The sequence below is a fragment of the Setaria italica genome, chromosome I (genome assembly GCF_000263155.2).
Source record: "Setaria italica strain Yugu1 chromosome I, Setaria_italica_v2.0, whole genome shotgun sequence".
In the NCBI taxonomy this organism is placed as follows: domain Eukaryota; kingdom Viridiplantae; phylum Streptophyta; class Magnoliopsida; order Poales; family Poaceae; genus Setaria; species Setaria italica.
In genome coordinates, this window is record NC_028450.1 from 365,459 (window position 1) to 391,734 (window position 26,276).

A 26,276-nucleotide genomic window follows, 5' to 3' on the forward strand; every position below is an offset into this window, starting at 1 on the left:
CTAGCTTATTAAGCTTTGACAACCAATAAATCAATGGTAATAATAAATGTAGTTTATGGTAACATAAGGTTGATGCCACTAGACTCTCATCAAGAAACGTAATTGTAGAAATGGATGATCAAAGCTACACCTTTGTGGACTGCGCCGTATATCCTTTTTTAACAAAAAAGTATATACAAATACATATATAATGGAAAGAAATTAAAGTATATTCCCTCCATCACAAATTACTATTTATTTTGACTTTTCTAAATACATAATTTTTGCTATGCATCTAGATATATATTATGTTTAGATATGTAGAAAATTCTATGTATCTAAAAAATTAAAATGAATAGTAATTTGGAGTATATCTTAATTAAACCGTTCATATACTTTTTATATCAGGCGCCGGCGGTAGTTGCTCTAACTATACAATGGGAAAAAAACATATATAATGCTAATAAGCAGAGTTTGACTTGCACGTGGTATATATACATGCTATACAATCCATTTTATGGGTGGTAGGAAATCGACATATAGAATTAAGATGGGCATTACTCGTAGGAATTGGATGATCAACTACTTATTAGCTACTAGCATTGAATTAGTATATACATACTATCAGTATGCATTTAGCCGACGACATCGACATCGTAACGTCCTTAGCTTCTGACTGACCGGTCAACCAAACCATATTGTTTTCCCAACACGTACGTACTTTGCACCAAGTCAACGAACATGGTACGATGGATCATTCGGTCCGCTGGGCCTGAATCCATTCATTTGGGCCGCATTAACAGACCAGGGCCGCATTTGGGCTCTTCTTATTTGGGCCGGCCCAGGATAGGTAAGTCGGTCGGGCCCCAAGTCGGTTCTCCTCGGCCTTTCGAACCGACCTGCCTGCCTAGAAAAAAAAAAGATTAGGGCTTGGGTCTCCCTCTTCTCCCCCGCCGCATCGAAAATCAATCCAACACTGAAGCGAAGCAAATCCCTAGCAGTCTCGCTCGCCCCCCGACGCCGCGACGGGAGGCCGACGAGACGCGGATCCTCCCCCGCCGGGAGACCGCCAGGAGGACTCCGCCTCTACCCGCCGCTCCAAAGGTAATACCTTGCTCGCCGCTCTCTTCTGCTTCGATTGCTTCTCCCCCCGCTTGCCTCTGATTAATTAGGTTTCCAATCCAGATTTGATAACTCGTCGTGCCGATTCTGCAGCACCCATGGCGAACCTCGGCGGCGGCGCCGAGGCGCACGCGCGCTTCAAGCAGTACGAGTACCGCGCCAACTCCAGCCTCGTCCTCACCACCGACTCCCGCCCCCGCGACACCCACGAGCCCACCGGCGAGCCCGAGACGCTCTATGGCCGCATCGACCCCAGGTCCTTCGGCGACCGCGCCGTCCAGAACAGGCCGCCCGAGCTCGAGGAGAAGCTCACCAAGGCGCGCACCAAGAAGACCAAGCGCGACGCCGCCGACCCCGACATCCCCCGACGCGACGCCAAGCGCAGGCGCCGCGCCGCCTCCACCCAGGACGTCAGCGTCCTCTCCCTCACCGACGACGTCGTCTACAAGCCCCAGACCAAGGAGACGCGCGCCGCCTACGAGGCCCTGCTCAGCGTCATCCAGCAGCAGCTCGGCGGCCAGCCGCTCGATGTCCTAGCTGGGGCCGCCGACGAGGTGCTCGCCACCCTCAAGAATGACAAGATCAAGAACCCTGACAAGAAGAAGGACATTGAGCAGCTCCTCAACCCCATCTCCAACCAGCTCTTTGACCAGCTCGTCTCCATTGGCAAGCTCATCACCGACTTCCACGATGCGGCAGCTGGCGACGCTGCCGGTGGGCCATCTGGCGATGCCATGGACACCACCCTGGATGATGATGTCGGTGTTGCTGTCGAGTTTGAAGAGTCAGATGAAGACGAGGAGAGTGATTTTGATCAGGTACGAACTACGCACATATGCATACATTTAGTATATTTGTCTTGCCATCCTGCTTCAACTTAACTGAGATGTATATTTACTTACTATTACTGCTGCATGTCAGGTGCAAGATGACTTGGATGAGGATGATGAGGACGAAGCAACGGAGTTGAATGGTCCTGGAGGCATGCAGATGGGTGGCGAGTTGGATGACGATGACATGCAGAACGCCAACCAGGGACTGGCCATCAATGTTCAGGACATTGATGCTTACTGGCTCCAGAGGAAGATATCCCAAGCATATGGGGACGGGAACATTGACGCCCAGCAGAGCCAGAAGCTTGCGGAGGAGATCTTGAAGATCATTGCTGAGGGTGATGACAGAGATGTCGAGAATCGCCTTGTCATGCTCCTGGACTATGACAAGTTTGATCTCATTAAGTTGCTGCTGCGCAACCGTCTCAAGATTGTTTGGTGCACCCGCTTGGCCAGGGCTGAAGATCAGGAACAGAGGACCAAGATAGAGGAAGAGATGGCTAGTGACCCGAGCTTGGCTCCAATATTGGAGCAGCTACATGCAACCAGAGCATCTGCAAAGGAGAGGCAGAAGAACCTCGAGAAAAGCATCAGGGATGAGGCCAAGAGGCTCCTCAACAATGATGGTGCTGGCGCCGATGGTCCGAGGGATCGCAGGGCAGCCGAGAGGGATATGGAGAGTGGATGGTTGAAAGGACAGAGGCAGCTGCTTGATCTTGACAGCCTCGCTTTTCACCAGGGTGGTCTCTTCATGGCTAACAAGAAATGTGAACTTCCTGCTGGGTCGTTTAGAACCCCTCACAAGGGATACGAGGAGGTTCATGTGCCAGCATTGAAAGCTAAGCCATATGAAACCGGGGAGAAGATTGTGAAGATATCTGACTTGCCAGAGTGGGCGCAGCCAGCTTTTGAAGGGATGTCTGCGCTGAACAGAGTTCAGAGCAGGGTCTATGATACTGCTCTTTTCAAGCCGGATAATATCCTTCTATGTGCTCCGACTGGTGCTGGTAAAACAAACGTGGCTGTTCTTACGATCCTTCAACAGATTGGTCTGCATATGAAGGATGGAGAGTTTGACAATACCAAGTACAAAATTGTCTATGTGGCCCCGATGAAGGCTTTGGTCGCTGAAGTTGTTGGAAATCTATCAAAGCGTTTGGCACCTTTCAATGTTACTGTTAGGGAACTCAGCGGAGACCAGAACCTGACCAAGCAACAGATTGATGAAACACAGATTATTGTCACGACACCTGAGAAATGGGATATTGTGACTAGGAAATCAGGGGACAGAACCTATACCCAAATGGTAAAGCTGTTAATCATTGATGAGATCCATCTGCTACATGATAACAGAGGGCCTGTTCTGGAGAGCATTGTTGCCAGGACTGTCAGGCAGATTGAGACGACCAAGGAACATATTCGTCTGGTTGGGCTTTCTGCGACACTACCAAACTATGAAGATGTTGCGTTATTTTTGCGTGTTCCTAAAAAGAGCATTTTCCATTTTGACAACAGTTACCGGCCTTGCCCTCTTGCTCAGCAATACATTGGGATCACTGTGAGGAAACCACTACAGAGGTTCCAGTTGATGAATGAGATTTGTTATGAGAAGGTTATGGCTGCTGCTGGTAAGCATCAAGTGCTTATATTTGTACACTCAAGGAAGGAGACGGCGAAAACTGCCAAAGCAATCAGAGATACAGCTTTGGCTAACGACACAGTTAGCCGCTTCCTGAAGAACGAGAGTGCAAGCCAAGAGATCCTTGGCACTCATGCAGAACTTGTCAAAAACAATGATCTTAAAGACCTCCTCCCGTATGGGTTTGCTATTCATCATGCTGGGATGGCAAGGGTTGACCGTGAACTCGTTGAGGAACTTTTTGCTGATAAGCACATACAGGTTCTTGTGTCGACTGCCACCCTTGCATGGGGTGTCAATTTGCCTGCACATACTGTTATTATAAAGGGTACCCAGATTTACAACCCGGAAAAAGGTGCTTGGACAGAACTAAGTCCGCTGGATGTTATGCAGATGCTTGGTCGTGCAGGAAGGCCTCAGTATGATACACATGGAGAGGGAATAATCTTGACTGGCCACAGTGAATTGCAGTTTTACCTGTCTCTTATGAATCAGCAGCTACCTATTGAGAGTCAGTTTGTATCCCAATTAGCTGATCAATTGAATGCAGAGATTGTTCTGGGGACTATTCAGAATGCTCGGGAGGCATGCTCGTGGCTTGGCTACACTTACCTCTATATTCGGATGCTCCGCAATCCAGCATTGTATGGTTTGCCAGCAGACATCTTTGAGAGTGATAAAACACTTGATGGAAGGAGAGCTGACTTGGTAAGTACACTGTGTATTTCTGTTTGTTTTTACTTTTTAAAGTTCGTGGTACTTGCTCATCCTTACTGTTTTATTTCTCAATTACTGTGTACCTTGCCTATGTAAATGTGCTCTAATTGATGATGTATATCCTTAGGTGAATCTATTTCTAGATGTCTTCTGCCCATAGGTTCTCACAAATGCACGTCTAAAATATTTCTTAAGCCTTTTGTTGTAATCTAATAGTCAACACTTGCATTAGCCTAGCATTGTTGGTGAATAATCTCTGCAGTAAGGGCATGTAGATTAAGATATGTTATCTGCATTGGCATCATTGCTGAATAATCTTGACTGCTATTCAGAAAATACTGTAGTACCAGTGCCATATTGCTGCTCTACTTGAGCAAAGTCATCATTGGGCAATTACAGGATGTTTACTAAAACACTTGTACTGTTGGATGATGTTGTAGTATTTATTACTTTGTGCAGCATAAATTTGTTGCTGCATGTGCAGTGGTTGCACTAGTTTGGTCCTTTCCTATGTATACATGTGCTCCAATTGCTAATGTGTCTTCTTTGGCCAATCTATTTCTAGAAGTCATCTGCCACATAGGTTCTCACAACTGCACACGCAAAATATTTCCTCAGCCTTATTATGTTAGAATCTAATAATTAGCCTAGCATCATTGAATAATCTCTGCAGTAGGGGTAAATTATGTATTGCATTCGCAACATAGTTTTAACTTATATTCAGGAAATATTGTATTGCAGTGTCGTATTGCTGCTTTCTTTGGGTAATGGTTTCCTTATGCAATTACAAAGATCTACACACACTTATACTGTAGGACGACCTTGTAGTATTTGTTCATTTTCCTCTGTGCAACATAAATTTATTGCTGCATGTTGTGGTTGCACTAGTTGTCGAATAGCCCAAATAAACCAGTTTTTTTGAGCATGTTCTTTTATCTTTCCACTATACATACTGGTATGTTCCTTTCACATGTGTGTAATAATAACGATGTGGGTATTGGCTAGGTAAAGCATTGCTACAGTTTTTTTCCTCCATAGGTACACGGGTTCAGAACATAAACTTGTTTGTACCACCTGCACATTGTATGATGTATTTCATGTGCATATGATAATAATGTGAAATGGGTATTGGGTAGGCATATAGAAAATTGCTACAGTTTTTTTTTGGTAGGACATTTTTTTTGACAGACATGTTAAATTTGTTGTGCAAAAAATTTGCTTCAGAAAGTATCTATAGTTATGTGCTAACATGAATGGAAGTAAATCATATTGGAACCCTTTCAAATTATTGTTTTCTTGGTTAGAAGAGAAGATGTAGGTTGCTGATATTCATTTGTGCCAGATGAGTCTTGTATTTGTTGGAGTATTATGTGTACTTCATGGTACTAACTACAAGATCTGAAGAAGTTTTGGCTTAAGTTGTTATTGTGTATACAATTCATTTTACAGCATATTGTCTCTGTGCGTTCTGTTCTTGATCTTTTTGTATTTTTATGCTGCTGCAGATACATTCTGCTGCAAATCTACTGGATAGGAACAATTTGATAAAGTATGACAGGAAGACAGGATACTTTCAAGTTACTGACCTGGGAAGGATTGCCAGTTATTACTATATTAGTCATGGGACTATCTCAACATACAATGAGTACCTGAAGCCTACAATGGGTGATATTGAGCTGTGTCGACTGTTTTCGCTGAGTGAAGAATTCAAGTATGTTGGTGTCAGGCAAGATGAGAAAATGGAACTTGCGAAGCTTTTGGATCGCGTCCCGATTCCTGTGAAAGAGAGCTTGGAGGAACCCAGTGCAAAGATCAATGTTCTGCTGCAAGCATACATTTCTAGGCTGAAACTGGAAGGCCTTTCTCTTAGTTCTGATATGGTCTACATTAGACAGGTAATGCGTTTTTCTGCCAACTACACTTTCTAAACTTCATTCGCATGCTTTCACCTTACTGAATACACTTACTGAACCCGAATTTCTTGCTTACATTGTATTGTATAGTTATGTTTTCCCTTCTGTAATGCAGAGTGCTGGCCGTCTTTTACGAGCACTATTTGAGATTGTTTTGAAGAGGGGATGGGCTCAACTAGCAGAGAAGGCACTGAATCTTTGCAAGATGGTTGATAAACAAATGTGGAGTGTTCAAACTCCCTTGCGCCAATTTCCTGGAATTCCAAAGGAGATTTTGATGAAACTGGAGAAGAAGGAGTTGGCTTGGGAGAGGTACTATGATCTTTCATCACAGGAAATTGGTGAACTTATCCGCTATCCCAAGATGGGGAGGCAGCTGCACAAGTGCATCCACCAGCTACCAAAATTGAATCTGTCAGCCCATGTCCAACCCTTTACCCGTACAGTTTTGGGTTTTGAGCTGACCATTACTCCTGATTTCCAGTGGGATGATAAAATACATGGATATGTGGAGCCCTTCTGGGTTATAGTTGAGGACAATGATGGCGAGTACATTCTTCACCATGAATATTTTTTGCTTAAGAAACAATATGTTGATGAAGATCATACATTGAACTTCACAGTGCCAATATATGAGCCGCTTCCCCCACAGTATTTTATTCGTGTTGTGTCTGATAAGTGGCTTGGTTCTCAGACAATTCTCCCTGTCTGCTTCAGGCATTTAATTCTACCAGAAAAATATGCACCACCAACTGAATTGCTTGATCTGCAGCCTCTTCCTGTTAGTGCACTGAGAAATGCACGATATGAGGGCCTCTACAGTTCTTTCAAGCATTTCAATCCCATCCAGACTCAAGTATTCACCGTCTTGTATAATAGTGATGATAGCGTGTTGGTTGCTGCACCAACAGGCAGTGGGAAGACAATATGTGCTGAGTTTGCTATACTAAGGAACCACCAGAGGGCAGTGTCTGGTGAGAGCAACATGCGGGTTGTGTATATAGCTCCCATTGAAGCTCTTGCAAAAGAAAGATACAGGGACTGGGAGCGGAAATTTGGAGAATTTGCCAAGGTAGTTGAGCTCACTGGTGAAACTGCAGCTGATTTGAAGCTTCTGGATAAAGGGGAGATCATAATCAGTACTCCTGAGAAGTGGGATGCACTGTCTCGCCGGTGGAAACAGCGAAAGCACATTCAACAGGTCAGCTTATTCATAGTTGATGAACTTCATCTACTTGGGTCTGACAAGGGACATGTTTTGGAGGTCATTGTATCTAGGATGAGGCGTATTTCAAGCCATATTGGTAGTAACATACGGATCGTAGCACTTTCAGCATCACTCGCAAATGCTAAAGATCTTGGTGAGTGGATTGGTGCCACCTCTCACGGCCTCTTTAACTTCCCTCCGGCAGTGCGACCTGTGCCATTGGAAATTCACATTCAAGGTGTGGATATAGCAAACTTTGAGGCAAGGATGCAAGCAATGACAAAGCCTACATACACTGCCATCACACAGCATGCAAAGAGTGGTAAGCCTGCCCTGGTGTATGTACCGACAAGGAAGCATGCAAGGTTGACTGCATTGGACTTGTGTGCGTACTCTAGTGTTGAGGGTGGTGGAACACCATTTCTCCTTGGGTCAGAAGAAGAGATGGATACTTTCACCAGTGGCGTCGAAGAAGAGACGCTTAAGAATACGCTTAAATGTGGTGTAGGCTACTTGCATGAGGGTCTAAGTGAACTTGATCAGGAACTTGTAACCCAGCTGTTCCTTGGTGGGAGGATTCAAGTGTGTGTTGCAAGCAGCACAATGTGCTGGGGAAGACCATTGCCTGCTCATTTGGTTGTTGTCATGGGGACTCAGTATTATGATGGCCGTGAGAATGCTCACACTGATTATCCAATAACAGATCTGCTCCAGATGATGGGTCATGCCAGCAGGCCACTTCAAGACAACTCAGGGAAATGTGTTATATTATGTCATGCACCTCGCAAAGAGTACTACAAGAAGTTCCTTTTTGAGGCCTTCCCTGTTGAGAGCAATCTTCACCATTTCTTGCACGATCATATGAATGCTGAGGTGGTGGTTGGTGTTGTGGAGAACAAGCAAGATGCTGTAGACTACCTTACATGGACTTTCATGTACCGGCGGCTGACCAAGAATCCTAACTACTATAATCTTCAGGGTGTAAGTCACAGGCATCTTTCAGATCATCTTTCAGAGTTGATTGAGACAATCCTGAATGACCTGGAATCAAGCAAGTGTGTGGCTATAGAGGAGGACATGTACCTGAAGCCTCTTAACCTTGGCCTTATTGCTTCATACTACTATATTAGCTACACAACTATTGAACGTTTCAGTTCTATGCTGACCCAGAAGACTAAGATGAAAGGACTCCTAGAGATTCTAGCATCTGCATCAGAATATGCAGAACTTCCAGGTCGTCCAGGTGAGGAAGATTTCATTGAGAGGCTTGTTCGCCACCAGAGATTCTCTATTGAGAAGCCCAAGTATGGTGATCCACATGTGAAGGCCAATGCTCTACTGCAAGCCCATTTTTCAAGGCACAATGTTGTTGGGAACCTGGCAGCTGATCAGCGGGAAATTCTCCTTTCTGCCCATAGGTTGCTCCAGGCAATGGTTGATGTTATATCCAGCAATGGTTGGCTTAGTCTTGCTCTTAATACAATGGAGTTGAGTCAAATGGTGACACAAGGCATGTGGGATCGTGATTCTGTACTGCTTCAAGTTCCACACTTCACAAAGGATTTGGCTCGGAGGTGCCAGGAAAATGAAGGGAAGCCCATTGAGAGCATCTTTGATCTTGCTGAGATGGGTATTGATGAGATGCGGGATCTGTTGCAGCTATCAAACTCTCAGCTGCAGGATATCATTGAGTTCTTCAAGCGGTTCCCCAATGTTGATATGGCCTATGAGGTCCGTGAGGGTGACGACATTAGTGCCGGTGACAATGTGACAGTGCAGGTAACGCTGGAGCGTGACATGACGAACCTGCCGTCTGAGGTTGGGCCAGTTCATGCGCCGAGGTTCCCCAAGCCCAAGGAAGAAGGCTGGTGGCTGGTGATTGGTGACAGCTCCACCAACCAGTTGCTGGCAATCAAGAGAGTCGCACTGCAGAAGCGGGCAAGGGTGAAGCTTGAGTTCAGTGCTCCTGCAGAAGCTGGGAGAAAGGATTACATGATTTATTTGATGTCAGATTCTTACTTGGGCTGCGACCAGGAGTATGAGTTCACGGTTGATGTCAAGGATGCTGGAGATTGATGATGAAGAGCGACAGATTTATGTCATCTGACACGGGGTTGCTTGTACTCATATTTCTAGAGTGTATTGTAACTCGTAACCAAACGTTTTAGATATATCTTTATGTGCTTGTACTCTTGCACCTGTAAGCTGCTGCTTGTGGTCAGCCATGAGCCTTACAGGTAGCCTTAGTCCTGTTTTGAACTTTTGATATTTGCAAGGACGATGATGTGCTCTATAATAGTTGAGACTCTTCCTGGTTGGATGCAAATTTTGACAATTGCAGTTTTGAGCACGTCATGCATGATGTTATCACTAGTTAATAGTTGACAGTATCTGCTATGAGGGTGAAAAAACTTGATGCAGAATTGATTTTGCCCTTGATACCTTCTCTCATGTTTCACCCTGTTTGTTAAAAGATGCTAAAAAAAAAGCAAAATTGCTTCTGAATTACTTGATGGGGACATAAGCAGTTCCGTCACCAGGATGCTGTCCAACACAACAGAAGCAACAGGCTGCCATGAAGCCATAGATGTGACAGCAAACCTCATTGAAAACAGCTGAAGCAATTCCGATGACACATATTCATAAGCAGCAGAAGCTAAGAGTAACAAAAAGGAGATATGATTCAATCATGAGCTAGGATCAAACTAAAGGTTTAGGAATAACAGAAACGAAAATCCCGATGCCACAAATGGAAGCACCTAGGAGAAGGAGAACGTGGCAGGATGTCCACAAAACTAAATGCCCCATACCCATAACATTCAAATTCAAGATTCTCTTGCATTGCATTAGTCGTCGCCTTCCTTGTTATACTTGGCAGCATTCTTCAAAGCAGGAAAATAAACGTTGAATCATGGGGAAGAACAGACGTGACGAGTGTTTATGCTGGTCATGAAGAACATGTAACAGCAGTGGTCATGAACAACATGTATATTCATATATATTGTGCACCGATGGATTATTTTTTTAATTTGCTTCTGTATTGTATCCAAATTGGAATTCCTAGCCTATTCGTCACGCTGCGGTGCTCCATTACCGGAAACTGGGTGTTTGCTGAGTGCATTCTATCGGGCACTCGGTAAAGAAGCTATTTGCCGAGTGCTGTCAAAAAACACTCGGGAAAATATTTACACTCGGCAAAAGAGGGAAAAAACACTCGGCAAAATAGAGGTATTTGGGGAAGAAACGCCACGTGGACATCTATCAGTATGTTTGCCATCCGTTAGTACGTTTGCTGAGCGTCCGTTAGTGGAAACACTCGGCAAACAAATACACTCGGTAAAAGAGACAAAAAAACACTTGGCAAAGGTAGGCACTCGGCAAAGAACGTGCCACGTGTACAACCATCATCATGTTTGCCGAGTGTAAACATGTGGCACTCGGCAAATAATTATGTTTGCCGAGTGTAAACCTATGGCACTCGGCAAATAATTTTTTTCCTCTTCTGACCTTTAAACTTTTTCTACTCTCAACATACAACATGTGGTATTCCATGTTAAAATTTGGTATATTTTTGAATCTGTTTGCTATATTTAACGAATTAACCATCATATCATCTATTGAGATTGGAGATTTAAACAGGCATAGACGCTTGAGGGTATGTATAGACTGTAGATTGACGTTGCAATAGCAGTTAAGTGCTGAAGAAGTGGAGAGACTACAACTGAACTACTTCACTTAATCACTTGTGACAACATAACGTGGCGCCCCCCGCTTATTTGGGCCAGCGTATAGATTCTGTTGTTTCTTAAGTGATCCGACCATCTTATCTTGTTTTCTATTTTTCTCTCTTTCTTTCTTTAATTTCTATATTATGCAAGACATTCAAGCTCTGGAATAATTCAATTAAACAAGAACCAGTACAACATTTGTGTTCTTGATTGCTCTTCTTCCTTTTCCCATTCCCCGGCAATCACAATCTTTTGCTTCCTATTTGTCTAACCTTTTCTATGTTCTGCGCTTCTAATCACCGATAGTACATTGGCTGATTGGCACCATTTTAAGTTGCTAGTTACTGAAAAGCTGAACCAGTTTCTACAAATATTTTTTCTTACATTTTCATACATGTTTATTAACTCCAAATTGCCTATAGCATAACAAATATTTCAGTATTCTCATAGCTAGAGTTGACATTCTAAGGCCCACATCCTATAGACATGGCTCTGAAAGCAAAATATTGGCAGATTTTGTAGACTACAGGCTCGGGCTTATGTCCTATACTAGACTTTATTACAGTACAGAAAACTAGCGGATAGCTGGTTGATACTATCCCTAAGCTAGTCCCACTTGTTGAAACAAGGATCATGAAATCAGCTTGATACTTGATAGACAACTAGACAGCTTACGTTGTTGTGGTGTTCTTCTGTTCATGTGCAAACTATTTGTTTGCACTTTTGCCTTGCTCAACATATGAACCACCATACCTCTTTTCACTAGTTCCTTTTCTCATTAAGATCAATTAATCACACTTAATCGATACTCAGGTGCAGGCAGAAGGAATGTTCTGTAGTTCGATTATTGTGATGTCAATTCCTTCTTTTCTTATTTGGAACAATTTCGCTATCTGTTCTATGTTATAATGCTTCTTTCCTTGTACAGTAATCATGCTATTGTTTTATGGTCCATTTGTTTCTACTTATAAGCTGCTTATCGGTGGAATTCACATGAGCTGTGGGTGTTTTTACTGTCCTCATGCAAATATAAAGCCTCCACATCTAGCCTTGAGTATTTCTTGTCTTAATGTCATGATAAATTTGATCCTACCTTTCAGGTTGCTACCATTAGTTGTGCTGATATTCTATTGTTCTGCGAATTATGTTTGTGTGTTAGACCTTTCCAGCTTCCCGATCTTGAATCTGTTGTGATGCAGAATGGATTGTCTAACAATAAATTTGTTCCCTGCATGTTTTGCATGAACAAACCAAACTCTAGTTGACTAGTTACTGTGATCTATATTATGAATGTTTGCACACATAAAGCAAATACCATCGAGATGTCAATGTATCTGTTTTCTTAACTTCTAATGTTGTTGCCAGGTTAAACTAAGAGAAATGTTGTCTTGAGAGCTTAAAGACGAGGAAACTGAGTCTATGGATACCATCTCAAGGTGAGTTCCTATATTTCTTTGTTTAGTGTTTTGTATGCACAATAGACATGCACGTCTAATTTTTCTCCTGAAATAGTTCGACTGATGTGATTGACCTGTGGAAGCTTCCGCAGAGGAAGGAGCTTGGGTTTAGGGTGAGTAATAGAACTAATACTTTTGGGTGTTCTTTGGAACTAGGTCATTTCCCTCAGATTTGATTTGACTTGTATTAATGTATTGATCTTTTCTGATGGTGGCAGGTGGATAAGAAAATTATATGGGATCCAATTGCTATGCAAGTGTTATGCACCTGTTGCATAGAAATAATGAAATTAAATAACATTGAGCCTAATCCCAAGCTCAAGTTCACAAAGGATGAGTTATACATTCTGAAAGAAAAGATGCTGACAAGATTAGGAGTTTTACTCACCATTGAACAAATTGTGAGTAAATTGAAAAAAATGAATAGAATATATAAATTATACAGACAATCCCAACAAGAGTCTTGGGATGTGAAGCATTGGAAAAAAATAAAGGTATTTGCTATTCAATTTTGATTTGTACAATATGATTGTGTGATTATTATTATTTTTCTATAATTTGTGTTTGTTCTTTTTTCAGGATAGGGATGCTGAAGTTAGAATGATAAAAGAGGGCATGAAATACCAAACATAAAACTTCTACAAAGAATGTTTGGTGATGAGGTATAATCTTATGTCTTATTTTTACATTGTATATTTGCATGCTTTAAAAAAAGAACTTATTTTCACCCTTTTAACAAGTGTTTTCTTTTTGATAAAAAGAACTTATTTTCACTCTTTTAACAAGTGTTTTCTTTTTGGTATCTAAAATTAGTGTTTGCTTTTTATAGAATGCAGAAGCAAAAATATTGAACCAAAAATGTTTTGCTTTTTCACTTTTTTAACAAGTGTTTTGCTTTTTGCATACATTTTTCAGCTGCTAGTCCATTTCTCTAGTACGATTGGTATATACTTGCTGACTCTGATGATGAAGTGGTGGAAACCTGTAAAGATGATGCTATAAGGTTGAGTGAGTTTTGCAAAACTATTCCGATGGAAGAGAGAATTGGCTATTATTCTACGTTCTACAAGTATATGCTAATAATTATACTACATTCTACATGTATATGTTAATAATTAGTCTCGCTCAATATTGAGAAATCGGCTAGGAGGCAGTGAAGCACCTCTATTCATAGGTGCTCATGATCATTGTGGTGTTGCCATGTGGCAACTTCCACACTCTTTAATACAAAATATCCTAACTCTAGAACCATCCTCATCCTTATCTAGTTTCTTATATTTCTACCATGCTAAAATATCTAGTTCTAGAGTATTCTACACTTCACCATGAAGTATGACAATCATGGCTCATGCATTCTCTCCAATTATCTAGAACCTTCTTACCTTGCCGTGATCTTATCCTTATACATGACAAAGTTGAGATCTTCACAATCATCTAGAATGTTCCAAGTATGCATTGCATATTTCAACACCCACCCCCTACACGCACTGCATTGAACTAGCTGAATGCAGCAAAAGACTTGTTGGATCATATATTTATTTCGTGTCTGACTCTGCAGCAGCTACGAGCTCCCAACTCGCACCCCATGCCAGCCCCAGCGACATCGTGGCGTCAGTGGTCAGGATACCAAAAGGAGGTATGCAATTGTTTCCATTCCTGACCAATAAACAAGATGGAGTGTGTAGGATCCGTATGTAATTGTTTATTACATACATAGGACACACTGCGGAAGGAGTATTGTTCATTATAGTAGTAGTAGTTTATTCTTTTTGCCATAGATCAATGAAAGTAGCTGGAGTAGTCGGTTTGCAGTTAGTTAGTTTCATTTGAGTTAACTATTAGCCACAAACACAACGCATCTATCTAATTAATGTAGACAGTAATGACATGCATGAGTAGGAATGGCGTCGAAATGCAACAACTCTACTCTTGCGGCAAGGCTGGTGCAGCAGTGTACATTCTTGACAGCTGTTCCTCCTCCAGACTGCTGCTCGGCGTTGTTGGACATTGTAGACAACCCGGATCGCAGCTGTCTCTGTAGCATTGGCGAGTAAAGCGCCTTCACCGAAGCCAACCTCGGCATCGACTCGGTGTCGATGCTTTACGGCACGTGCGGGGGGCGCAAGAAGGCGGTTCCAACCGCCGGCTGCTGCCCCTCCTCCCCCTCCGCCGTCATCATCCCCAACTCCTCCACCCCGCCAGCCGCCGCTGCCTAGCCCTCCGCCGCCCGACACGTAGCGGCCTGCTGGACCGTCTGGTGGGGTGCTGGCTGCGATCGTGGTGGGGAGCATAGTCGGGGGCACCCTTACAACTAGCTCTGGTGGCGTGATATAGTTAGTGTATAAATGCCATTTGTTCTGACAGCGTCCCTTACTGGGAATCGACAGTCGAGACATGATGTTTTATTCTCTAATTCGAATGAAAATAAACCGTAAAATACCTCTAATTCCATCATTCAACACTCACACCAATACACATTAATCCAAACAAACGAGATGTTAGTTTTTACATGCAGGCTAATAATCTACAGGTAGGACAGGAAACACAAACGCACTCCACCGGCAGCGATTACAAAGAATGGTACAGTACATGGCAATGGGGAAAGAAATAATTTTTTGCACTATTTATGAGATATTAAGAGGTAATGTCACATTGCACTATTTATCAGATTTATTGTCACGTGAATTCAGTATTTTACTTTAAAATTCTACAAGCTTTTTGGTGAAGCATTGTCACGATGCTTTAGGTCAATGGGGATTCTTCAGTTTCTTTTCATCCTGTAACAGTATTGAGTTTCAGAGCTTACATATGTGGGAGTTGTTTCCTTTTTAACTTTGCTTTGCATATAACAAATGAAAATGCAATAAGTGAATAAGAATAATGTATCTGTGTGGTCCTCTTAGAAATACCGTGAATTTCTGCGAGGATTGTATGTGTTTTAGTGTGTGGAGGACTGAGGAGGAAAAGGAGAATGGTAACTCTACCATCTACCATACCATAACTCCTATGCAGGTAAGCAAACTAATTTGTGCGGTTACCGATCAAAAGATGGGTAATGTTTGTATCAAAGATTGAAGCCTTTTTAACTTGCTAAAGGTTAGGTAATTGCTAGTTGTTGAAAATAAGTGACCATGCTACCCTTCCTGTATTGCTGGCGGCCCTCTTCATGAGTTAATGCTGTGGCAGTTTTGCTAAACCCGTAGGGGTATTTTGGTCTTTGATCATATTTAGCTGGTCTTAGCTACTCTTGACTAGCTATATGGCTAAAGTTTTTTTTGTTGTAGTTAAAATTTAGCTGAGTTTTCGCTGGACCTGTTTAAATTCTTAGCAGCAAAATTTAACCAGCTAAACTTTAGAGGCACATGGAAAAAAGACCTGATTAGGTCTATATAATATAGGCCTGGCATGCAAATGGGCACGCAATTAAACACTAGGCGCTTGGCACGAACGGCCTGGTCGCCCTATTCTATATAAACACGGTACTCGACACCATCGTGCGCCCAGCCCCCTCCCTCCCACCTCCTGATTAGATGCAGATCCTGACCCCTTTGAGAACTCGGCGAGTTCGTCAAGCGTGTTACTCTGTTATCATCTTGCCAAACTCTTTGAGAACTCAACAAGGTCGTCAAGCCTGTTAGTCTGTTCTCCGTCCCATGAAGAATTTAATCTAGCGACAAGGAGAACAAATTAACAAACTCGACGACCTTGCTGACATCTCTGAGGCCTTGTTCGGTTTGGAGCAGATTGAAAGGGATTTACCCCTTAGTCCTCCTCAATCCTCTTGGTCCCGTGGAAAATTCGGCGAGACGTAGCAGGGAGATGGCTGCAAACAGTCGGCGGCGGCTCGTCGGTAAGATTAGATCTAATCATATTTTTTTGTCGGTACAACTGATTTGTTCTATAGATCTAATAATTTTTCGTGTTATATCTTGCACCTTTGCAGCAAAGGTAGCCGATCCATCCAGCTTCGGGCCGCATGTGCGAAAGGCCGCTCGCTCGAGGAGACATGGTAGTCGATGCAGTCCATGCGGTTTTGGGCCGCATGTGCAAGGCCGCTCGCTCGAGGAGACATGGCAGTCGATGCAATCCATCCGACTTTAGGCCGCATGTGTGAGGCTGCTCGCTCGGGGAGACATGGCAGTCGATGTAGTCCATCAGGCTGCATGTGCGATCCAGGCGGGTGCCTTGGGCCGCCTCTGTTTCATAGAGGTCCATAGGCCCGCCTGGGAGACATAAGGCAATGTGATCGATACTTAGGGTTTCTCTTCTCTGCCCGGCCGCCCGCGTAGCTCTGCCCATGGCGATGCAATATCACCGTATTTCACTTCCTTGCGAATCTCTCGCCCCTGTGAGGCCATGGATATACCAATCCTGCCAGGCAATGGCAAGCTGCAGCTTACCCTACCCATACATGGTAAGCTGCCATGGATATGTAGTGCTTCTACAATTTGGTGATATAAGTTGCTTTGGAGCAGATCTGCACCTGTTTCATACAAAGTTATAGGTTTTGTGATGAAACCCTAACGATGGCTGTCGTGAATGCCGTCATCGCGCAAATGCCTGTCGAGCCGCCGTCGATTGCCGCGGGTGCGGTCGTCGAGCTGCCGCCGATTGCCGCGGACGCCGTCGGCGTGCCGCCGCCTGCGGCCGCCGATGACGCTGAGGCCGCCGCCGAGCCGGTGCCGGTCGTTCCTCCTCCTCCTCTGCCACCGCCGGAGCAAAAGGTAGTGACTCCCGCGCTTTGCTCCCCCATCCCCTTGAGTCTAGTCTTCAATCGTGTGTGCATGCGTTGATTTTCTGTGCGAGCGCTGGGGTTTCAGGCTATTTTGCTGTGTATTTACTCGCGCCTTGCTAGGTCACATCGGTTCGGTTGTCCTGCGCCCTTCCTCTAAGGCCACTTTATATCGCTAGCATTTAATCGTGGATGTGTTGTTGCTAATGCTAGGAGATGAACCTAGTTGGTTTTTGCTATTTAACCTAGTTAGTTGTACATTCCGAAAGAAAAGATGCTGACAAGATTAGGAGTCTTGGGATGTGAAGCATTGGAAAAAAATAAAGGTATTTGCTATTCAATTTTGATTTGTACAATATAATTGTGTGATTATTATTTTTTTCTATAATTTGTGTTTGTTCTTTTTTTAGGATAGGGATGCTGAAGTTCAAATAATAAAAGAGGGACATGAAATACCAAACATAAAACTTCTACAAAAAAATGTTTGGTGATGAGGTATAATCTTATGTCTTTTTTTTACATTGTATTTTCTCTCCGACAGCATGGACGCCAACTCTATGGAGATGTTTTTGGTGTCCTGTAGCAGGATGAACCTAACTATGATGTACATTTGACTTGCATTTTAGCGTTAGATACTTTGGAGTTAATTTCTAAGCAGAGTTTATTTGTTTTCTTCAACCTTCTAGGATGAACCTGTTGATTGCAGCAAACATTGCAGAAATTCTACATGTATATGTTAATAATTAGTCTCGCTCACTATTGAGAAATCGGCTAGGAGGCAGTGAAGCACCTCTATTCATAGATGCTCATGATCATTGTGGCGTTGTCATGTGGCAACTTCCACACTCTTTAATACAAAATATCCTAACTCTAGAACCCTCCTCATCCTTATCTAGTTTCTTATACGCCGTGGAAGGAGTATTGTTCATTATAGTAGTAGTAGTTTATTCTTTTTGCCATAGATCAATGAAAGTAGCTGGAGTAGTCGGTTTGCAGTTAGTTGGTTTCATTTGAGTTAACTGTTAGCCACAAACACAACGCATCTATCTAATTAATGTAGACATAATGACATGCATGAGTAGGAATGGCGTAGAAATGCAACAACTCTACTCTTGTGGCAAGGTTGGCGGAGCAGTGTACATTCTTGACAGCCGTTCCTCCTCCAGACTGCTGCTCGGCGTTGTTGGACACTGTAGACAACCTGGATAGCAGCTGTCTCTGCAGCATCGGCGAGTAAAGCGCCTTCACCGAAGCCAACCTCGGCATCGACTCGGTGTCGATGCTTTACGGCACGTGCGGGGAGCGCAAGAAGGCGGTTCCAACCGCCGGCTGCTGCCCCTCCTCCCCCTCCGCCGTCATCATCCCCAACTCCTCCACCCCGCCAGCCGCCGCTGCCTAGCCCTCCGCCACCCGACACGTAGCGGCCTGCTGGATCGTCTGGTGGGGTGTTGGCTGGGACCGTGGTGGGAAGCATAGTCGAGGGCACCTTACAACTGGTTCTGATGGTGTGATATGGTTAGTGTATAAATGTCATTTGTTCTGACCGCGTCCCTTATTGGGAATCGACAGTCGAGACACGATGTTGCGCGCGTGTCGCCGGGAAGGAAACTGATCCTATCCACGGAAGACACCTTGGTGGGCCCGGACATCGGCAGCTTGCCACCAGGGAGGTTGGTGGGCCCAGACATCGGCAGGTTGCCGCCACCGCAGGGGAGGTCGGATCCCGGGAAGGTAGGTCGAGGGAGGCATTGGTATACCAATGATGCGCGTACACGTACAGTACCAATTTAGCAACACGCACATAAGTTTGGCTTATTTTTCTGGCGCTGATGCGTGCACGAAGCGGGTGCTTCATCACGGCGGTGAAGTCCAGCGCCTCCGCCATGTCCACCGCCGGCCGCCACTCCCGCTCCCGCACCATCCTCGCCACCAAGTACTCGGCGTGGTGCATGCCCACCGCGTATCCGGGGCACATCCTCCGCCCGGCGCCGAAGGGCATCATCTTGATCTCCCTGCTCCCCGTGATGTCCACGCCGTAGCCCTCGCCGCCGTCCAGGAACCGCTCCGGCCGGAACTCCCGCGCCGCCGTCCACACGGCCTTCAGGTACGGCATCGCCTGCATGTCGCCGCCGTCGTTGGATTTCACCTCATCGTGCACCTTGGCCTGGACGTCGGGGTGGTTCACCAGCTCGGCCATGATCCACTCCACCAGGGTGACCGTCGTGTCCGTGCCGCCGTTGAGGATCTCGGAGCAGAGGCTGACCATCTCGGTGTCCGTCAGCTGCCGGTCACCCTCGTCGGGGTCGGGAACTCGCAGCGCGCCGAAGCACATGTACACGAGCAGCTCGAACATAGCGCGCCGCAGGAACGGCCTCAGCGTGACCACGGCGGCCTTGCCGTCGTCGCCGCCGCCGGCGAGCGCGCAGAGGCTGGCGACGAGGCCGTCGCACGCCCACTGCCTGGCGGGCGCGAAGAGGGCGAGGCGGGCCGGCTGCAGCGCCTCGCCGGCGAGGTTGCGGCGCACGAGGCACCAGTAGGCCCCGTAGGGCGAGGAACTGACGTCGCGGCCGCCGGCGCTGAAGAGGCTGGCTGGGTCGACGGGCGGTGGGCGGTCGGCGAAGGTGGCGACGCCCTGGACGAGGGCGCGGTGCGTGAGGCGGCGGTCGGCGACGAAGACGAGCGTGCGGGCGAGGCGGAAGGAGATGACGGGGCCGTAGCGCGCGTGCATGTCTTGGAGGAGCGGGGCGAGGTCGAAGATGGCCGCCGGAAGAGCAGCACCGGCGGGCGCGAAGAGGGAGCTTGTTCTTGCTAGCATGGCCGCCGTGAAGCGAGAGGAGGCTCCATTGCTGCGTGCAGAGGAGGAGGCGAATGGCGATGCCTGCGCTTATGATCAATTGATTTCTGCGATAATGTCGATATTCTTTTAGTTCAGTTATGTACTCATATTTATGGTTAATTATTCTTGTAGTTCAGTTGATAGTTGATGTTCCCGTGGATAGCGAGGCGGCCATGCTCATTTTATGAATCTCAAGATCACCCAAGTGTATATGCGTGTATGTAAGCATTTCCTTTGTTGCGCCGTGTTGCACTTGTTGTCACTTGGATCAATTGCCATGGATCAAAGCTCATGTTCTTATTCTCATGGTCACTTTGTCGATTAGGCTAACTGATTTTTATCTCCGTTGCATACTTCATGTATATTTGCAATTGTTCATTGTGATTCATGTTCCATTTGTCACTTGAATGATGCCATGCGTTGTTCATATATAATCAGTGGTTACAGTAGTTTGGTTCGAATCATCTTTAATTGGAAGCCTAGATCTTCAAATAAATGTCGTCTTTCTCCACCAATCGAGCCTCAGTTCCCTATCAATAGATTTGGGCGCTCCAGGTAGTGGAAGCCTTATCGTTCACAAAAATGTATAAACCACATACATTTCCATCCCTTTCTAGAACAAATTGACAGCTTCGCATGCAGTTTCAGGAGTACCTTTTTATTCGGAGAAACTTCTTCAGGGATAGCCTTGTATAGGTTATACTCCACCTTGCTGCTGCTTGATTGAGGAAATTTGAATTTTGTAGGTATTTCAACAAAAGCTGCTGGTTGGTGCAACCAGAGTCCTTTGGTTGGGATTAGCCAAGCACATGAATGCATTAGTACATTGCCGTGCAATGCAAGGGTGCACCTAATGATGATCGGAGCTAATGAGTGCTGCATCTGAGTTGTGCTTAGCGTTGGAATTATATACTAACCGAAGCACTATTAATGGTCAACTTGTTAATATATGACAGCATGGAACATGTGATGAAAAGATGAGTGACAATAGAGCTTTCCTGCTTTGCTGTTGGGACTTGAAGTAAAGTAGCTATACATCATGCTCTTAACCATGCTGGTAGCGTTTTAGGAAAACTTGCATCTGCATACTATGCAAGGAACAAGTGAGAGCACACTTTGGTGCGTCTCTTTGACAGTTGAACTAAACCATTTTTTGATCCTGTATAGAGCCCTAAAGCAGCTAGCACGGCATCATCCAGTCTATCCTTGCTTTACAAAAAGGAACAAGAAGAACAAGAAGAAGAATCTTTGCTAGTAGTGGCATTCAGCTAGCAGTACAGCTTCAGGAACGCTGGAAGATTGATTAGTCATAGAATATCATTATTTATCTGTATTTGTGATTGTTTACACAGTGATCCTATGAGTAGTTGAACTAGTCTCCAGGATGGAGGAGGTGGTGACAATTGGCAAAAGTGCCAAGGTCTCACAGCTACGCCCAGCTCAGGCTGTGCTGCCCCCTTGGTGGCCTGCACATCCCTGGCCATGGAAATCTTGGTCAGTCAACCGCTTGTTTGATTCAACAGCATGCACCAACGAATTATCAGCAATATACACTTACAAAATTTTATCCACACTGATCTTCCCCAACCCCAACGGCTGCCATGCGTCCACCAACTAGGGTCCTTTGCAAGCAAAAGCAACAGGAGAAAGCTGCAATGTCAATCCCAAGTTGCCACCCCACTGACCTGAATGAATTGAATTGTATGGAAGAAAAGATTCAGTCAGCAAAGCACACGGCCTGTCAGGTCAACTGCAACCTGCAATTGGCCCAATTGCTTTGTTGATTCATACAGTTAGTTGTTGTTGTGGAGATCAGAGATTGCCAATCCAGGGCACAGGCAGCAGTACATGATCAGAGTTGAGAGAAACCAGTCAAGAATTCAACACCACTGATGGTACTAGTTCATACAACAAGAATCTCTTCTACCAATACACACTAATCCAAACAAAAGAGATGTTAGTTTTTACAGGCAGGCTCATAATCTACAGGTAGGACAGGAATTACAGATCAAAGAATGGTACAGTTCATGGCAATGGGGAAAGAAATAATTTTTTTGCGACCCCAAAGCAAGCAATTCATCGGCAAACAACACCCCTAATTTGGTGGCTCAGAAGGAGTGCTGGTGCTGCGGCGGCACGCCGGCGGACGCGGACGCGGCGGCGGTGGCGGTGCGCGAGCTGTGGTCGATGCAGCGGACGACCTCGGCGCGGCAGGCCACGACGCGGTGGAACACCGCGCGCACCTGCCGCTCCAGGGGCGCCAGTCCGTCCTCCAGCGCCCGGCACGCCGCCGCCAGCTCCTCGGCGCGCTCCGTCACCTCCCGCGCGCGCTCCTCGCCGACGATCCCGTGTCCCTCCTCCTCTTCCTCCTCCTCCTCGGCGATCTCCTCGAGCAGGCAGTTGAGGTCGCGCGCGGCGCTTTCCACGGCCTGCATCTCCGCGAGGAGCCCCGCCGTGGGCGCCGGGCCGGAGGAAGACCCCTTCTTTTCCCTCCGCCTCCACTCCTCGGCGATCCGCTCCTGGAGCGCCGACATGGGCGCCGCCCACTGCGCCTGCTTGGGCGGCGCGACGGGGGGGCTGACGGCCGCGGACGCCCGGTCCTGGCACGGCACCGCGGCGACCAGCGCCCACATGGCGAAGACGAGGACCGAGCTCATGGTGTAGAGTGCGAGCCCGAGCCCGCATCCCGCGCCGGCCGCGGCCGCGGGCGCCTGCGGCGGCGGCGCGAGGTGCGCCGCCATGGCGTTCATGTGGCGGCCCGCGGACCAGTTCTTGGAGACGCTGAAGGAGAGCGCCCGCATGGTGCGGGAGCACGGCGAGGACGCGGAGCCGGCGCCGACGCCGGCCCTGGCGTCGTCCGGGAAGAGCCTGGCGATGGCCCTGCGCGCGCGTGCGAGGTGCGCGCGGTGGAGCGCCGGGGCGAGGAGGCAGGTGGCGGCGGTGAGCGCGGCGCGGTGCGCGGCCCGGAGCGAGGTGAGTGTGAGGGAGGCGGCGTTGAGGACGTCGAGCGTCTTGACGGCGCGGTCGAGGAGGTCGGCTGCGAGGCGGTCGGCGGGGGGCCTGGCGAGCGCGGCGGCGACGGGGCCGACGGCGAGGACGGCGCGGAAGGCGGCGTCGGAGGAGAGGACGGCGTCGAGGAGCTTGGAGAGGAAGGGGAGGGAGAGGGCCGGGGAGGCGGGGGAGGATGAAGCGGAGAGGGCCTGGAGGCGGTCGGCGACGTGGGCCTGGAGCGCGTCGAGCGCGAGGAGCTCGTCGTCCTGCGCGGGGTCGAAGGAGGCGACGGCGGTGGCGCTGCGGCGGAAGCTGAGCATGCCGAAGAAGCCCATCCCGGAGGGCGGCGGCGGCTCGGGGGCGGCCATGGCCTGGTCTCCCCGGCGGCGGGCTCGGGCTGGTGGGCCTGGGCTTCTTCTGGGCTTTGGGTTTTCCTTCTGGGGAGGAGCAGGAGTGGTGGTCGTCGGAGAAAGAGTGGAGGGGAGGGAATGGTGGGGAACCGCTGCTCCTGCGTGTCCGCCATTTATACGGACACGCCGCAGGCGGCCGGCAGGGTGAGCTCGGCACGCGCCATGCCTGGTGAGGTGTGACTGACGCGTGGGGTCACGATTGTGTGGTCCCACGCGTCGGTGAGGTGAAGCAGGTGAGGCGCTGGTGAGAAAGAGAGGAGCGAGGAGCGGTGGTGGACTGGTTCGTTGCTGACTTGGTTGGGTAGCACTACGAGTGTGCGTGTATGGGCTGCTGACTCGGCTCGCCTCGCCTCTCCTCTGCCGGGGGGGCATTGCTGACCATTTCCTCTCTCTCTCTCTCTTCCCTTTAATTTTATTTTACTCTGCCAGATTTTTATCGGATGATGGACACCTATATTTTTGTCTTTTCTTTGCTCCTGCTACTAATGTAGCTGGTTTCTCCTCTCTTTTTTTTTAAAAAAAAAACATTTTGCACTCTTTTCTCATTTTTTGCATTGGTCTTTGATGTCCCTTTTGCTTATTAAAGAAAGAAAAAGACTCTGCGCAAATATCCGCTCAGCTCAGATGCTTGATACTATGAAGCTCTGCCAGCTTTTGAGTATAATGTACAAAGTTTGTAAGTGATAAGAAAAAAAAGAGAGACATATGTTTATGTCCCTATCCGAAGTTTTTTTTTATAAAAAAAAAGGTGTGTCTCTACAGCTAATAGATGGAGTTGTATACGGTGCCAGCTGACTTAATAAGAACTCGGAAAACTAAAAAATGTACGCTGGAGTTGTATACGGTTGGGAGGGATTTTGTTTTGATCTTGGCAAGACGGCAATGCGTGTATGGATGCCATCTGATGTGATAGAGCAGCAGACAAATGCCAAAGCCAAAATTTGGTAGGTATATTCCGTTTTGTCACTTGGGAACCTCAGCTATCCTCTTTTGTCTAGTGAAGAACATGTGGCAACCGTTCTCAAGAACAGCACTTTGGTTATCATCGCACTGGAGCAATGGGAAGTAGCTAGCATACTCCTGAGAGAATTCAAAAGCGTCCAATCCGGAACAATAACGATGCAAGCGACCATGAAACTGAGTGACATTCTCAGAAGAAGAAGAAGGAAAGAGTCGTCACTTACCATCACAAAAATGTATAACCGAAAAAGTTCACCAGCTGAGTGGCACATACTGCCTAGTTGTAAAATTGTGTCTGTCAACGATGAACTGCTCTAGTCAGTCTCTCGAATACCATTTTGTCGTCAGTGCTGCTATCATGCTTCGCATGCATACTCAACCAAAGGGACATGGACCAATGTATGGTAAAAACGTACTAGGCGCTGCTGAACCGGGCGTTGGAGTATGTCCAATGTCCGGGGCATGGACCCGGTCCTGTGGTGTGCACAGCGAATCCGCATGGACCCACCCACTCGGATATACAGGGGGGCCATCCGTCCGTCCGTCGTACTGCGCGGACAGATCGACACCGCCGACTACGGCGCCCCCACGGATCATCTACGGCTTGCGTTCTTCTGGCGCCACGTGTGTGTGTCGTCTATGAGGAAAGGTATTGGACTGGACTAGTTTATTTGTCAACGTGATAATTTCCTTTACTGCCCGGTTGCGTCGATCGTCTTCTTCATGTGTGCACCTGCACAACCAAACATGATCGACGACGCATCACTTGCGCTAGGGGATTGTTATACCCTCCTCCATACACTCGAATTTTTGCCCTTCCACATCTTCCTCTCTTCTCCACCTCCGGCGATCGGTCCCGGCGCCGGCGTGGCGGATCGACGGTGGCCAATCAGTATCGGCTGCTGATTGACTAGACTGTACACGTCTTTTACCAGGACCGAATATAACGGATACCCGACCCGACTTAACCTGCGAAAATGACGAGCCATCCTCTGCTGCCCGCCCATGCTGTGCATGATACTTCTATCGTCTCGTCTGGGGCCGGTCAAGGTGAGCCACAAGCAGTATAGTCTTTGGCGAGAAGGGCCAACTGACCCGGCCGCGTAATACCACACCTGCCAACACTCACCAGCACAGAACGACGACAAACAGCAGTGCACCTAGATCAGTACATCAGCTGAGATCAACAGTTGTGTCACAAGATCAGCAGTGCAGTGTCATACTGTCATCCCCCAAAATCGATACTACAAAGGTACAACAGACTGCCCTAGCCCTAATGGCTACCTCGCAGGTCCCAGCAACATGCTGGCGGGGCCTACCGACCTAAACCAAAACACACGAGGGGAGGCCACACACATATCCACCAGATGCTCATTCACTTGGCAATTGTCATGGCTCATTCCTCAAGCTCCTCCTCCAGCTCTTGTTTAGGCTCCTCCATCTCTTGTTTGGGCTCCTCCTCATCCTCCTCCATCTCTTGTTTAGGAGGCTCCTCATCCTCCTCCATCTTTTTGTTTACGCTGCTCCTCCTCCCTCTCCCTCTCCCTCTCCCTCTCCTCCCTCTGCCTCTCCCTCTCCCTCTGCCTCTCCTGTTTACACTGCTGCTGCTCTTTTGTTCACCCTGCTCCTCACCTTCAGCTTTGTTCTTTTCGCTGCAGCCACATATAATGATTAGCTTTCTCGAGATCGGAAATCTAGCCGATCGCGACTTCTGGATCTGACACGTATTCTTCCTTGCCAATCAACAGGTTA

At 46.9% G+C, this 26,276-nt stretch overlaps 3 protein-coding genes across 4 annotated transcripts; 1 reads left to right on the forward strand and 2 right to left on the reverse strand.

Annotated features, from left to right (window-relative positions):
* The first annotated feature begins 937 nt into the window (after positions 1-937).
* On the forward strand, positions 938-9,760 carry LOC101772985 (DExH-box ATP-dependent RNA helicase DExH12). 2 transcript variants are annotated; one of them, XM_012847607.3, is made up of 5 exons: positions 938-1,083; positions 1,165-1,919; positions 2,023-4,281; positions 5,796-6,185; positions 6,319-9,760. In XM_012847607.3, the coding sequence occupies exons 2-5, from the start codon at positions 1,200-1,202 to the stop codon at positions 9,484-9,486; spliced, it is 6,537 nt and encodes a 2,178-aa protein (XP_012703061.1). In that variant the 5' UTR covers positions 938-1,083; positions 1,165-1,199; the 3' UTR covers positions 9,487-9,760. The 2 variants fall into 2 exon arrangements, with proteins under 2 accessions (XP_012703061.1, XP_012703060.1); XM_012847606.3 differs by having other exon boundaries at positions 1,195-1,919.
* An 8,241-nt stretch (positions 9,761-18,001) lies between these two features.
* On the reverse strand, positions 18,002-20,854 carry LOC101775445 (cytochrome P450 89A2-like). Its single transcript, XM_012844295.3, has 2 exons — positions 19,085-20,854; positions 18,002-18,020 (listed from the first exon to the last, which is right to left on the reverse strand). Exons 1-2 carry the CDS (start codon positions 20,140-20,142, stop codon positions 18,002-18,004), a joined length of 1,077 nt encoding a protein of 358 aa, XP_012699749.1. The 5' UTR covers positions 20,143-20,854.
* A 1,167-nt stretch (positions 20,855-22,021) lies between these two features.
* Positions 22,022-23,660, reverse strand: LOC101773394. The gene has a single exon (XM_004951159.4). The coding sequence runs from the start codon at positions 23,520-23,522 to the stop codon at positions 22,272-22,274; it is 1,251 nt and encodes a 416-aa protein (XP_004951216.1). The 5' UTR covers positions 23,523-23,660; the 3' UTR covers positions 22,022-22,271.
* Between the last annotated feature and the right edge of the window lie 2,616 nt (positions 23,661-26,276).